The 15,616-nt window shown below is 33.8% G+C and overlaps 1 protein-coding gene across 3 annotated transcripts; it reads left to right on the forward strand.

Annotated features, from left to right (window-relative positions):
- The first annotated feature begins 2,167 nt into the window (after window positions 1-2,167).
- On the forward strand, window positions 2,168-15,049 carry LOC125681904 (uncharacterized). 3 transcript variants are annotated; one of them, XM_056155690.1, is made up of 10 exons: window positions 2,168-2,288; window positions 2,377-2,418; window positions 3,095-3,186; window positions 3,885-3,956; window positions 5,700-5,829; window positions 5,921-6,012; window positions 6,123-6,197; window positions 8,513-8,987; window positions 9,406-9,594; window positions 13,887-15,049. In XM_056155690.1, exons 1-10 carry the CDS (start codon window positions 2,279-2,281, stop codon window positions 14,117-14,119), a joined length of 1,410 nt encoding a protein of 469 aa, XP_056011665.1. In that variant the 5' UTR covers window positions 2,168-2,278; the 3' UTR covers window positions 14,120-15,049. The 3 variants fall into 3 exon arrangements, with proteins under 3 accessions (XP_056011665.1, XP_048778117.2, XP_056011663.1); XM_048922160.2 differs by having other exon boundaries at window positions 2,169-2,288; window positions 8,546-8,987; window positions 13,887-15,048; XM_056155688.1 differs by lacking the exons at window positions 2,168-2,288; window positions 2,377-2,418 and having other exon boundaries at window positions 2,960-3,186; window positions 8,546-8,987; window positions 13,887-15,048.
- The last annotated feature ends 567 nt before the right edge of the window (window positions 15,050-15,616 follow it).

A 15,616-nucleotide genomic window follows, 5' to 3' on the forward strand; every position in this document is an offset into this window, starting at 1 on the left:
TTTTCGGGGGGGAGGGGGGGGTACCTTTTATTCATTGGATGGGCTCATAAAATCTTTTCTTACCATACCAGCCAGAATAAAGTAATAAATTATAATTCAAATATTTTTCAGTATGTTACCTTATTTATTTTTTCTTCATTTGTGAAACAACATACTGTCAAAATCTTGGGGGGGGGGGGGGGGGGGGATGACAAAGCCGGGAAAAAAGATGGTGCCAATAGGCGCTTGCTTAATATTTTTATTAAAACTTACTATGCAAAATATTAAGCAATCGCCTGTTGGTACATTCATCCACAAAACACACCGTGTAAAAATACATAATGCATTAGTATGAGGTATCAATTATGAAATGGTGGATTCTGAGGATGACTTCCTGTTCTCTCTGTAATTTCTGCATTCCTTGTTCAAAATAAGCCTTTTGATTTTGCAAAATGTTGACCTCCTCATGACATTATATTGCATAGTACATTTTCCGTTCCGTTCCATCCTCCGTTCCATTTTCTGTTTCGCGATTTTCTTTGGCGGGCTTCTGTTTTAGGGAGAAGTACTTAGGTATTCAAACTAATAAAAATGTTGGAAAGAGATATCTCTTTCTCTTTGAGAGATATCTCTTTTTCAACGATTAAAGAGATACCTCTTATACTTTGAGAGATATCTCTCTAGGAATTCTTAGAGAGATAGCTCTTTAAGTGAAGGAGATATCTCTTAAAGTAAAAGAGATATCTCTCAGAGTAAAAGAGATATCTATTTAAGTGAAAGAGATATCTCTCTAAATGAAAGAGATATATCTTAAAGTATAAGAGATATCTCTCTAAGTGAAAGAGATATCTCTTAAAGTGAAAGAGATATCTCTTTAAGTGTAAGAGATATCTCTAAAAGTAAAAGAGATATCTCTCTATGTGAAAGAGATATCTCTCTAAGTGAAAGAGATATCTCTCTAAGTAAAAGAGATATCTCTTATTTAGAGAAATATCTCTTAAGATTACAAGATATCTCTCATTTTAAAGAGAAATCTCTTTAAAATAAGAGATATCTCTTTAATCTAAAGAGATATCTTATTTTTCGAATAAACAGTAAAAGGGCTTGCCATAAGTTTCGTATAAATGTAAATTGTTATATATTGTACCCTCGTGGTTTACTAATTGAACTAATTTTTCTACACATATTCTGAAACTCTACTAAGACCCCGAGGTCGTGGTTTCAACACCTTTGAGGGAATTTGTTCTTATGGTTTCTGAGAAGAAATTTGAATCTACTTTTCACGAGGATACATGCATATTGATTTGACGAATTGTACGAGCGTACCCTTAAGATTCCTGTGAAGAAGATTTTCGAAACGATTTGCTGTATTTCGCTTTTCATGTTGATTTATTTTCCATTAGAGCGTTTTAATCATGTAAATGTAATTCGATCAATGCGCGCAATAAGTCGGAATTGAAGATACCATTGAAATTTTGAAGATCAAAAATTGAATTGTTGCACGAATCAAATGAATTTATGATATCTTCAAATAATTAAAGATATCTTTAATGATTTGAGTTTGTGTTAATTTGGGGCTCCAAGCCCAGCCCAATACGTTAAACATAGGTAGCGACTAATCTTTCGACAACCTTCCGAGTTGACCTTTAAAATGCAGGTCCCAAGGCAGGCTCAATGCGCTTGCGCATTATGCATACTTCAAAGTTTGTGGCGCTTCGCCTACAACTAGTGACGTTTTAATATGAGGAAAGCTTTCTCAAATGAAACGTTAAACAACACACAAACAGAAAGTGCCTTTCGTAGACGTTTCCACACACGATGTTCTGATGAGTTTTGTTGTTTTATTTGTTAGCTAACAAATCTGTATTGTACTGACCTGATAAACGTCACCCAGGAGACAGGTAGACACCCCCAGTCTTAAACAGAGAATCTGAGCCGGGTTCAGGTCAGCTAAGAAAACATCATGCCATTATTAAGGGATTTGTGGCTTGGAATCTGGAATTCGAAATGTAATTAAAAAACAAACTACTTTTTCTTTCCAACAAAATTATTGTCGATCATTTGTAATTTAAGTATGTGATTTAATAGTTATTCCAATAAAGTGTTGAAAAAGTTACTGGTACCATACTTTAATTTATAGTAAGGTAGCAATATTTAATTACGTTTAAAAGTTACAAACACTATGTTGATTTGTTTTAGAATGAATTGTAAGTGTACTCTTCGAGGTCGCTCAGAGTTAAGATAAGATAACGCCATAGCCACTTGCCCTATAGAATTGTAACCCACACTTGACACCAAAATGAAAACGAGTAAGTTTGTCAACATTTTATTTTGTCAATTTCTATTTCCCCCCTTTCATTAGACCTTGAAGTAATTTTTATATTTCACATTTTACAGACATTTCCTCGTTTACCATTCTCTTCACAACGATAGTTCAAGGTATCTATTTTATCATTGTTCTAAACATTTCCATCTGAAACGGTTCCTTTACGCTGAGTACGAAATCCAGGAAGTGGACAAATAAACAGGATGGGGAAAATTATCATTATATTTTTCATACAAATGATTTTGTTCTTCAAAATATTCGTTTGATGCCATTTTTAAAAATCCAATTCTATAGACTTTTTACTATAACCCCGTTATCATTTATAGTTTCGTAACATAATTTTGAAATACCGGTAACCACTGAAGATATTAAATGATTTGAAAGAAAACAATTTATTTGTTAACCAGTTTATTATCATGTATCCTTTATAGATTAGAGCCAACTATCTTTCTTAATTGTTAACTCAGGCAGTTGTAGGTAAGGAAGTTACTAGTAATCATAAAAATATTTTAAGAAACTACAGAATAATTCAAAGAATTTACATGTATTGGTTTAAATTTGATATTTAAACAAGATTTTTAAAAATGGTTTTGTACAGATATTTTGAAGAAAGCCATCATTTTGTATGGACAATACATGTATAGAGAACATTAAGCTTGTGTACTGTCTATAGCTGATATTTGTTGTGCGTCTGTCTGTAAGTTGATACAATGCTCCTACTAAAGAATATATACATTAACGTAAAGATGCACGAGTTCTTATTAATCTATCAGATATGTCTTATGCTAGGATCTTGGGCTGCTATTTCCTGTTTTACCTGTCCGGATAGAATTGCATATCCTCGAGACTGCCCTTTTGTATCACATTGCGGACACAATGAGGTTTGATTTTTTTTTTGTGGTTGTTTTCCGTTGCATGTACACCCCTAGCTGCAATACTGTAGATCTCGGTGAAAAATTGAGACAAACCAGCAAAAATGTAGCTCTCTGAAAAAATTACAACAAGATCTAAATCCAACTCCTCAATCCCCCGAGAGACACAGGTCTGAAGCTAAGTTAGCACCACGAATTGAAATCATTAACCAGGCAGGTAGTATCGGGGTTTTTTTAAGTGGAGACCGGGGGCGGGGGGGGGGGGGGTTGGTTAGGGGTTGGTTGGTTAAAAAGTTGACTTCACGATTGTCTCAAATTCTTGACAAGTAAAATAATAATGATAATAAACAAAAACAAACCTATTTTGCACAAACTTCAAACTCGGGGGTTGGGGGGTTGGGGGGATTCGTCTTCCACTACGTGGGTTCAATTCATCAGTTTAACCTACATTCTTACGTTTCAATACTATTACGAAAAAGGCTAGGGGGCATTACCCAATATATCTTACTTTGCGTGTAAAAATAAACGATTTGCAAAATAAATATAACGGTTATTGAAAGTTGTTAGAGAGAGAGAGAGAGAGAGAGAGAGAGAGAGAGAGAGAGAGATCTAGACTTCATCACGATATTTAAATTCCCATGAACACAAACCATGAAAAGTTAACCCAAATAACAACCATATTTGATCATTCATTTTGTTTATAACAGATATGTTACGTGGACGAGTTTGTGACACCGGATGGCCACACTTTCTACAGAAGCGGTTGTCGATCAAAATCTGTAAGACCTGTACAAGTCTTTATATTTGTTTAATCATTGGCGGATCCAGAGAAACGTTGGGTGAGAGTATCGGTACATAAGGTTTGGGTTGCTGATATTCTGGGCCCCTTCCCCTGTGATAACAGACAGGTAATGAACCCGCTCTCTATGTCATGGGGTACCATTGTAACGGAGAAAACGGATGCCTGAATCGAGAATCAAACCCAGTGGTCCCTGCATTGGTAGTCAGGTGCTGTAACCATTGAACTATCCAGGCCAATATCCACTGTCTATATAGCTCGAACCACTACACCACATACTAGTAGCCTGTGTAAGTTAGGGGCGACAAAAGGTAGAGCGAATACCTAACTGCTATCGAATGGAGTCAAATATGGCATTAGATATGCATGGAGCGCCAAATAAACTTAAAGTTAAATAATTGAATATATTTTTAATTAGTTGAAGATATCATCGATTCGTTTTATGAGCACAACAATACAATTAAAGCATTAATAATTCTGAATTGATGCACGCGATAATTGAATTGAACATTGCCCTCTTCAAATGAATTACTGATATCAACAATTGAATTGATCAATGTGCTCTACAATTCAATTTAAGAGAACAATAATTAAATTAATGCGCGCTATAATTGAAGTATTGCTCTTTTCAGTTGAACTAATGATATCATTAATCCTATTGATGCGCGCAATCTTTTTATTTTTTAGAGAGAGCAACTACATAATAAGAAATATCTTCAATTCAACATATCCACACTTGTTACTCTCTTTAAAAGAATTGATGTGCACATCAATAGGATGAGTACAATAATTGAATTATTGCTCTCTTCAATCGAATTAAAGAATTCAATTCATGCTAGTCTGGCGTATGCCTGGCCCAATTTCCGCTACGCTACATTCGCTAAATTGATGCGCGCTATCTTTTAGAGACAGCAACTATCTAATTAGAGATACATGTATTTTCAATTCAACATATCCACAATGGGATTAATGATCGCTTTAATTGAAATGTTGCTTTCTTTAATAGAATTGATGCGCGCATTAATCCCTTCTAGAATATCATTATGAATAAATGAAGATATCATCAATTGAATCGAAGACGTCATCAAATCATTTATATCGAGCTCTTATTTAAATCATTATTAATTTGATGAGCACTTCAGTTCAATGATTGTGCGCAATAACTGAATTAATTATACATACAAATAATTAAAAATATCTTCAATAATTTGAGTTTATGTTAATTTGGCACTACATGATTCTAGGCCCGTAAAATTGAGCAGTGGCACATCGTCTCCTCTTATGCCCCAGTGAGATTCGGGGCACATGTTAGTTTTTGGTCGGCTTCCACTTCGAAATTGCCTTCTATGTGTTTGAGGTTGCTACCCCGATTAAATGTCCCTTCTGGCACTTTGAAAGCTTCATTCTCTCCTGGAAATCTGTCTATACTTGTCACATCTTTGCATAACAGATGATCCGCGAGGTAAGAGGATTCATATTGTTATTCTCTTTAGAGAAGTGGGCAGGCATAGTCTACATCCATATAGGTTATGCCTGTCCACTTCTCTAAAGAGAATAACATAGGTTTCAGGCATCAGGGATAAAGGTCCTTGCTGCTGATCGAATTAGTGTTTTTGAAAGTAGCTGTGATAACAAACTGATGAAAATATTTTGAATCAAATATCAATTCAATATAATGTGGGTTTCTGAATGATGTCACTAGTTTTCATGTCATGCACGATAGAGATGTGGACTCAGTGGTAAGCGTGAGATTCCTCTGGAAAGGAGACAAGTTGGAGTGGGCGGGGAAATCAAAACCTGCGAGGAATGTTGTACATCTGACCATTGTAATTATGGCGGGTGTGGACAACCACGTGAGTAGAGATAATCAATTGAGAGCGAGAACTTACTGTCAAATGTACTGTTGTCTGTCAACGTTTCATCCAAAACTGATTTCAAATTTAGCGCCACCAAAAAGAGGACCCATTTGTTATAATTGCTTCCAGCAACAGCAGGAGGAGGGCTGTAATAGAGTGACCATATGCCCAGAAAACTGTGTAAGTAATTAGTACGTAACATTGCATCATAGAGACGTTTACAAATAGAATGTACTCGAATGTTTCTGAAATACATTTGAACCTGAAATTGAGCTTACCTTTCTGTATAGGAATGTCACATCATGCGGTCACCAGATTCCCTTACCATGGACTTAGTGTTCACTACAGGGTGTGTTCGCAAATCGGTATGTAATGTATTTAGTGTTCACTACAGGTCGTGTTCGCAAATCGGTTTGTAATGTACAATGTATAGGGTACATGTATGCATTTGTGGCATTTCTTTGATATCCCGGCACCTTGTCAAAACTAGGATGATTAACCTAGACAGTGACTGTTCCTTTGACGATTAACCTAGATAGTGACTGTTCCTTTGATGATTAACCTAGATAGTGACTGTTCCTTTGATGATTAACCTAGATAGTGACTGTTCCTTTGATCATTAACCTAGATAGTGACTGTTCCTTTGATCATTAACCTAGATATTGACTGTTCCTTTGATGATTAACCTAGATAGTGACTGTTCCTTTGGTGATTAACCTAGATAGTGACTGTTCCTTTGGTGATTAACCTAGATAGTGACTGTTCCTTTGATCATTAACCTAGATAGTGACTGTTCCTTTGATGATTAACCTAGATAGTGACTGTTCCTTTGGTGATTAACCTAGATAGTGACTGTTCCTTTGGTGATTAACCTAGATAGTGACTGTTCCTTTGATGATTAACCTAGATAGTGACTGTTCCTTTGGTGATTAACCTAGATAGTGACTGTTCCTTTGGTGATTAACCTAGATAGTGACTGTTCCTTTGATCATTAACCTAGATAGTGACTGTTCCTTTGATGATTAACCTAGATAGTGACTGTTCTTTTGGTGATTAACCTAGATAGTGACTGTTCCTTTGATCATTAACCTAGATAGTGACTGTTCCTTTGATCATTAACCTAGATAGTGACTGTTCCTTTGATCATTAACCTAGATAGTGACTGTTCCTTTGATGATTAACCTAGATATTGACTTCCTTAGATGATTGACTTAGATAGTGACTGTTCCTTTGATGATTAACCTAGATAGTGACTGTTCCTTTGATGATTAACCTAGATATTGACTTCCTTAGATGATTAACCTAGATAGTGACTGTTCCTTTGATCATTAAACTAGATAGTGACTGTTCCTTAGATGATTAACCTAGATAGTGACTGTTCCTTAGATGATTAACCTAGATAGTGACTGTTCCTTTGATGATTAACCTAGATATTGACTTCCTTAGATGATTAACCTAGATAGTGACTGTTCCTTTAATGATTAACCTAGATAGTGACTGTTCCTTTGATGATTAACCTAGATAAGGACTGTTCCTTTGATGATTAACCTAGATAGTGACTGTTCCTTTGATGATTAACCTAGATAAGGACTGTTCCTTTGACGATTAACCTAGATATTGACTTCCTTAGATGATTAACCTAGATAGTGACTGTTCCTTTGATGATTAACCTAGATAGTGACTGTTCCTTTGATGATTAACCTAGATATTGACTTCCTTAGATGATTAACCTAGATAGTGACTGTTCCTTTGACGATTAACCTAGATAGTGACTGTTCCTTTGATCATTAACCTAGATAGTGACTGTTCCTTAGATGATTAACCTAGATAGTGACTGTTCCTTTGATGATTAACCTAGATATTGACTTCCTTAGATGATTAACCTAGATAGTGACTGTTCCTTTAATGATTAACCTAGATATTGACTGTTCCTTTGACGATTAACCTAGATATAAAAGGGGTGAAAGCTCGAAAACATTGGGGTGTAACAAGAATATACCAGTCACTCAGAAAGGAAAGCTCAGTGTTTTTGCAATATCACATTCACAGAATTGTGATTAGCTAGGCTTAGCTTTAAAAGTTATGCAGGGGAGGATCAAGGAATTTTGAAAGGGGGGGGGGGGGTCCACCCTCAAAATGCATTTTTTTTTTTTACCCTTTTTAACAAAATTTTCTTTAACCTGTGTGGGGGGGGGGGTTGACCCCCAGCCCCCCCCCCCTTGGATCCGCCACAGTCTTTGTCCTGGTCATCTCAAATTCACTTCTAGACACAAGCACCCTCTATAAGAATGAGGACAAAAATCCTTAGTCATGAAATAGTAACTTAACTACATGTACAAATTTAATGACATCACATAAAATTTGAATGATGAGGATTTACTCACTTCTGGGTCACAGTGTCAATAATCATGGTGTACATGGTGTACAACAGGTGCCCTGTTCACCTCAAATGTATACATTTAGTAAGGAATAACCATTTTGAAAAGTTCACTAATGGGATATAAAGTAGTGTGGTACATGATCAAATCTACCAAGAGGCCTTTCCCAGTAGATTTTATCACATACTGCACCACTTCATATCCCAGTGAAGGTTTTAAGATGGTTATTCATGTCTTCATTGAAAATGGGTATATGGATATGCATGCTTACACGGTCTCAGGGATAGTACTCCCTACACCAGATTAACTGCAGATTGGATCTCCTACCACTTCAGACTTGCCATCCAGGACAGCTGACATCAGGTTCTCCAGTACTTGTTGTCGGTAAAAGACAAAATGAAAACGACTACAACCTAGCCAGCAGAGATGTTGAAAAGCGTGCCGGATTTTGCTTCTCCTGCTGTCCAAATGACCTTTGTAATCGGAACTGTTCCAATGCACATTCTCATGCAGCATCAACGACACCTCAACCAGTAACAGCAAGCTCAACTTCAGTATCAACGACAAGTACCAGCACACCAACTACTGGCAGTACAACAACTACCAGCACAACAATCAAGCCCACTTCTACTCCAACTACTACTACCAGCACAACATCTACTCCAACTACTACTACCAGCACAACAACTTTACCCCCTACCACCAAAAGCACAACTACAACACCTACAACAACATCAACTACAACATCAACTACATCTACGACCAAAGCGCCAGCCAGTGAGCTCTCACTTTAAAATCTTTTTCAATGTTTTTCAGTTCAGAAGAATAACTCATATTGAAACATTTCATTGATATATAGAGTTGATACTTATAATTATTTTATATAAAACAGGGAATGCTTACTCCTCTTAGGTTTCTTTTTTATCTCAAAAGTTGCATTAATAGTGAAAAATTAGCCCCTTGTGTTAAGTATATTAATTAACCTGCAACTCAAATGGAGGCTGTGATCAGAATGTTTTTTCGTATACTCTTAAAATAAAGTTAGAGAAAAAAAAATCTTTAATTTATTTCTTACCCACCTACCCTAATTTTGACTTGGTTGATAGCTTAAACATAATTTATACTTTGGTCAAGAATTCCATCTTTTTTTTGTATTTACATGTATTTGAAAGCATTTACAATCATGTCATTTTAGCGTGTCCTGCTGATTTCCTGCAGTACTTGAATCACTGCTATTATTTCTCCACTGAAATCAAATATTGGGGTGAAGCACTCCAGATCTGTAAATTGAAGGGAGCTTACTTGGCAAAGATTGAGGACCAGCTAGAAGAGAATTTCATCCAAAGCGTCATTCAACCTTTAATGAACAATAATCAAATCCCAAGTGAGTAAGCAACAGAGATGTGCAATCATGATAGTATACATGTATTTAATAAACATATTTCATTTTTTTTTAAATACAGGAGGGTATGAACTGTGACAATTTATGCTGGCATACTTCAAGAAGCATGTTAGTGTGAAGCATGTTAGTGTGAAGCATGTTAGTGTGAAGCATGTTAGTGTGAAGCATGTTAGTGTGAAGCATGTTAGTGTGAAGCATGTTAGTGTGAAGCATGTTAGTGTGAAGCAATGCTGTTCACACCCTATTTAGCACTTTCAGAAATGAAGTTTATTTCTCATATTTACATTCTACTTTGAATTTCATTTGTCAGAATTCCCAACTGTTAGAATAGACATACTATATATGTCTAAACATACACTTATTTAAATGTGCATTGTTCAGAACTACCTTTGTTGTGTAGTAATACATTTGTTTTGTATTACGTTTGTTGTGTGTGTTTGTTGTGTAATACATTTGCTATGTATTACGTTTGTTGTGTATTACATTTGTTGTGTAATACATTTTTTGTGTATTACGTTTGTTGTGTATTACATTTGTTGTGTATTACATTTGTTGTGTATTCTGTTTGTTGTGTATTACATTTGTTGTGTATTACATTTGTTGTGTATTACATTTGTTGTGTGTTATGTTTGTCGTGTATTATGTTTGTTGTGTATTATGTTTGTTGTGTATTATGTTTGTTGTGTATTACATTTGTTGTGTATTACATTTGTTGTGTATTCTGTTTGTTGTGTATTACATTTGTTGTGTATTACATTTGTTGTGTATTATGTTTGTTGTGTATTACATTTGTTGTGTATTATGTTTGTTGTGTATTACATTTGTTGTGTATTATGTTTGTCGTGTATTGTGTTTGTTGTGTATTACATTTGTTGTGTATTATGTTTGTTGTGTATTATGTTTGTTGTGTATTACATTTGTTGTGTAATACATTTGTTGTGTATTATGTTTGTTGTGTATTACGTTTGTTGTGTATTACGTTTGTTGTGTAATACATTTTTTGTGTATTACGTTTGTTGTGTATTACATTTGTTGTGTATTACATTTGTTGTGTATTATGTTTGTTGTGTATTACATTTGTTGTGTATTATGTTTGTTGTGTATTACATTTGTTGTGTATTATGTTTGTTGTGTATTACGTTTGTTGTGTAATACATTTTTTGTGTATTACATTTGTTGTGTATTACATTTGTTGTGTATTACATTTGTTGTGTATTATGTTTGTTGTGTATTACATTTGTTGTGTATTATGTTTGTTGTGTATTACATTTGTTGTGTATTATGTTTGTTGTGTATTACATTTGTTGTGTATTACATTTGTTGTGTAATACATTTGTTATGTATTACGTTTGTTGTGTATTACGTTTGTTGTGTAATACATTTTTTGTGTATTACGTTTGTTGTGTATTACATTTGTTGTGTATTACATTTGTTGTGTATTATGTTTGTTGTGTATTACATTTGTTGTGTATTCTGTTTGTTGTGTATTACATTTGTTGTGTATTCTGTTTGTTGTGTATTACATTTGTTGTGTATTACATTTGTTGTGTATTACATTTGTTGTGTGTTATGTTTGTCGTGTATTATGTTTGTTGTGTATTATGTTTGTTGTGTATTATGTTTGTTGTGTATTACATTTGTTGTGTATTACATTTGTTGTGTAATACATTTGTTGTGTATTATGTTTGTTGTGTATTACATTTGTTGTGTATTACATTTGTTGTAATACATTTGTTGTGTATTACATTTGTTGTGTATTATGTTTGTTGTGTAATACATTTGTTGTGTATTATGTCTGTTGTGTAATACATTTGTTGTGTATTATGTTTGTTGTGTATTACATTTGTTGTGTATTACATTTGTTGTGTATTACATTTGTTGTGTATTATGTTTGTTGTGTATGACATTTGTTGTGTATTACATTTGTTGTGTATTATGTTTGTTGTGTATTATGTTTGTTGTGTAATACATTTGTTGTGTGTTATGTTTGTTGTGTATTACATTTGTTGTGTATTATGTTTGTTGTGTATTACATTTGTTGTGTATTATGTTTGTTGTGTAATACATTTGTTGTGTAATACATTTGTTGTGTGTTATGTTTGTTGTGTATTATGTTTGTTGTGTATTACATTTGTTGTGTAATACATTTGTTGTGTATTATGTTTGTTGTGTATTACGTTTGTTGTGTATTACGTTTGTTGTGTAATACATTTTTTGTGTATTACGTTTGTTGTGTATTACATTTGTTGTGTATTACATTTGTTGTGTATTATGTTTGTTGTGTATTACATTTGTTGTGTATTATGTTTGTCGTGTATTGTGTTTGTTGTGTATTACATTTGTTGTGTATTACATTTGTTGTGTATTATGTTTGTTGTGTATTACATTTGTTGTGTATTATGTTTGTTGTGTATTATGTTTGTTGTGTATTACATTTGTTGTGTAATACATTTGTTGTGTGTTATGTTTGTTGTGTATAACATTTGTTGTGTATTACATTTGTTGTGTAATACATTTGTTGTGTATTATGTTTGTTGTGTATTACATTTGTTGTATAATACATTTGTTGTGTATTACATTTGTTGTGTATTATGTTTGTTGTGTATTACATTTGTTGTGTATTACATTTGTTGTGTAATACATTTTTTGTGTATGTTTGTTAGGTATTATGTTTGCTGTATATTACATTTTTTGTGTATTAAATTTGTTGTGTATTACATTTATTGTGTAATACGTTTGCTCTGTATTACATTTGTTGTGCATTATGTTTGTTGTGTAATACGTTTGCTATGTATTACATTTGTTGTGCATTATGTTTGTTGTGTATTACGTTTGTTGTGTATTAGGTTTGCTGTGTAATACATTTCTTGTGTATTACGTTTGTTGTGTATTACGTTTGTTTTGTGTTTGCTGTGTAATACGTTAGCTATGTATTACGTTAGCTATGTATTACGTTTGTTGTGTATTACGTTTGTTGTGTGTTACATCAAACTTCCACCAGAGTTCGTAGGTGACGTAATGAGGCCTCGACGGGGAGTTTGTGTGTTACATTTGTACTTGATTGACACCCGTGACCTAGACAAGATTTAGGATGGAACGATATTTGTCAGTTCAATATCAAGATTATGTAATCATACTTATTGAATAATATAAAAAGAAAGCTTTTGAAACTTTGTTTTACTATAAAAACTTATACTGAATTTTGTGGTATTAAGCACTCGTAAGCATTCGTTCAGAATCATTAAGCATTCTAAAAGATCTGGGGATTGGATTATACAACCGATTTGTTTATATTTTTGTCTGGGAATTCAGCTCGGCATTAAACCACCATCAAACACTGATATATTGTATACCTAAATTGTAAGTAATTTGGTATATGTTTCTTTCAATAACTGTAAAAAATTGTTTAAAGATCTTTGTGATTGATTTCTGCTGGTCACAGCTAGGGTTTGTTCTGACCCATAACAAAATTGGGGGCTCGTCCAGGATAAAGAATTATCACATTTTTCAAGATTTCTATTTCATTTATTTGATTTATTGAATTTCATAGCCATCAACATATTTTCGGTCACATATATTTCATTACCTCTGGTCTGTCCAGGGGTCCGTGTTTGCCCAACTATCTATTTTGTATTGCTTGTAGGGGTTATGAGATTGATCTGCAATGTTCGTTATCTTCACCTTGCATTAAACAGCATGATGAAAATACATAAAACTTGTGAAAATGACAAAAAATTTATTTTAACAGTTTAAAAAAAACTACTACTTTATATCAAGGAATTCATTGTATAATAGACATACAATAGAGAAATACCAGTATAGGAGTTATTGTCCTTGACAACATTTTTGTAGTATAGATAATTGATTATCGGTATTCATAGAAAATACATGTATAAACCTTTTCAATATCAGAATATTTACCAGAGTTTCTATTTTATTCAGTGAATAAAATTCCTCTAAAAAATAATTTCTATCATGCACAAAATTTAATTAAATAAAGATTTTGCAAAAGCCTAGCTATATTACATCACATGAGGGTGGAGCTACCTTAAAGGTAAACTTTTCAGTAAACAATTATTTTTCAAACTTCACAGATCATGAACATGTTGTTCACATATAGGAATATGCGTATTACATGTATTTTCACACCCTTTTGTCTATTTGTCCTAGTTAAAAGATAATATATTTAAAAAAAAAAATGTAAATTGAACTACGAACCAATATGTTTGGAAACTTGATGAATTCACTTTATAGAGTTTGTAACTTATTTGCAGAACATGTATGGGGATACTATATAGGTGCCCACTTAGTACAAGGCAAATGGCAGTGGAGCGATGGAGTAGCACTGAACTACACAAATTGGGGAAATAACGAACCAGATCACCCTGGGGAGCAGAACTTTGGCTTTATCTTCCTTCCAGGACATTATGCTGGCGATTACAAATGGGGCAGTCATAGAGACATGCAAGGAACATCACGTTATATATGTGAAAAAGATCTAATATAATAAAGGCTGACTACTTCATTATAACGATGAACCATCCCAGTTTCTAACATGTTTTATAAAACCTCTTTCTAAATTGTATCCTTCATTCAATTTTAGCTCACCTAAGCTGAAAGCACAAGTTAGCTTTTCTGATCACCTGTTGTCCGTCATCTGTCTGTAAACTTTTCATACTTTTAACTTATTCAAAACCACGTGGCCAATTTCAACCAAACTTGGCAAGAAACATCCTTGAGTTAGGGCTTTCAAGTTTGTTCAAAGGAAGGACCATGCCCTTCAACGGGTAGATAATCACAAAAAATGTAAAAATAAGGTGGGGTTATTTGAAAATCTTTTCAAGGACCACTGGACCAGAAAAGTTTATATATACATAAAAGCTTCCCGACATAGTTTAGATTCAAGTTTGTAAAAATCATGCCCCCCGGGGGTAGGTTGGGGCCACAATAGGGATAAAAAATTACATGAGAATATGCAGGGAAAATCTTTAAATATGGGCCAAGGTGACTAAGGTGAGCCCATGGGCCTCTTTTTTTTTTTTTTTTTTTTTTAAACCAATAAATGATACCACATACAAATTTATTACCATTAAACAAGAGAAACATCAATGATATCAGAGAGAATGCTTGTTTCCAGACTGTATAGACAAAGAATTAACTGATTGACAGTATACATCATGGCTACCGTAGCCTGGACCCCTGGTTTCTTTATGACTTTCACAGTTTCTATTGTTATATGTTGACTCTTGTTGAAATTTAATACTCTTTTTATGCTCCCTGAAAAATTTCGGGGTAGCTTATAGACAAAATCGTGTCTGTCCATACATCCAAGCTCATATCTCCCAAACCTTTTAATAAAAAATTAATTCAATTAAATGTTCCTCGAGACAAGGACTTTTGAACCAAGGTCTCTTAAGGTCATTTTGGAAAGGTCACTCAGAACATATAAAAGTGTTTTATTTTAAGAGTTTTAGAACAGGAATCGATTTTTATTAAAACGGTTTTAGAACAGGAATTGATCATGTACATGTATTACACAAATAAGTCCTAGGCCAAAGGCTTTCAGACAAGGTCACTCAAGGTAATTTTGTAAAGGTCAAGGTCACTCAGAACATAAATCTTATATATGAATAATATGCCCATGGGCCTCAACAGTCACCTGAGTATCATAGCACATACAGGAAGTCTCAAATTGGCATATAATTTTTACCTCAATATAGAGTCTTTTGTGCACATTTTTATGATCTTTCAAAATACATACAATTCGTATTCAATTACAGAAGAAGGAAAATGGAAGTTTAAAGCAGAGACATTTTAACATTCCCTATTTAAAAAAACCCAAACATTTTTATTATGTGTCCACATTGGCCATGCCCTAGGGTCTGAACTCCTGACCCAGGTGCCATGAATTTCACATTTAAGGTGGAGAGCTTCATTGACATCATAATCATGCATTTCGTTTTTCTCAAAATTGTATGGGAATAGAGAAGATTTTCTAAAATTT

This window comes from Ostrea edulis, chromosome 2, assembly GCF_947568905.1.
Source record: "Ostrea edulis chromosome 2, xbOstEdul1.1, whole genome shotgun sequence".
NCBI lineage: Eukaryota > Metazoa > Mollusca > Bivalvia > Ostreida > Ostreidae > Ostrea > Ostrea edulis.

Excerpts from the sequence above, each read along its gene's own strand:
- LOC125681904 (XM_056155690.1), top strand. Across the intron at positions 3,957-5,699 it reads GCGGTTGTCGATCAAAATCT|AGATGTGGACTCAGTGGTAA; the intron begins GTAAGACCTGTA and ends CATGCACGATAG. Across the intron at positions 6,013-6,122 it reads CCATATGCCCAGAAAACTGT|GAATGTCACATCATGCGGTC; the intron begins GTAAGTAATTAG and ends CTTTCTGTATAG.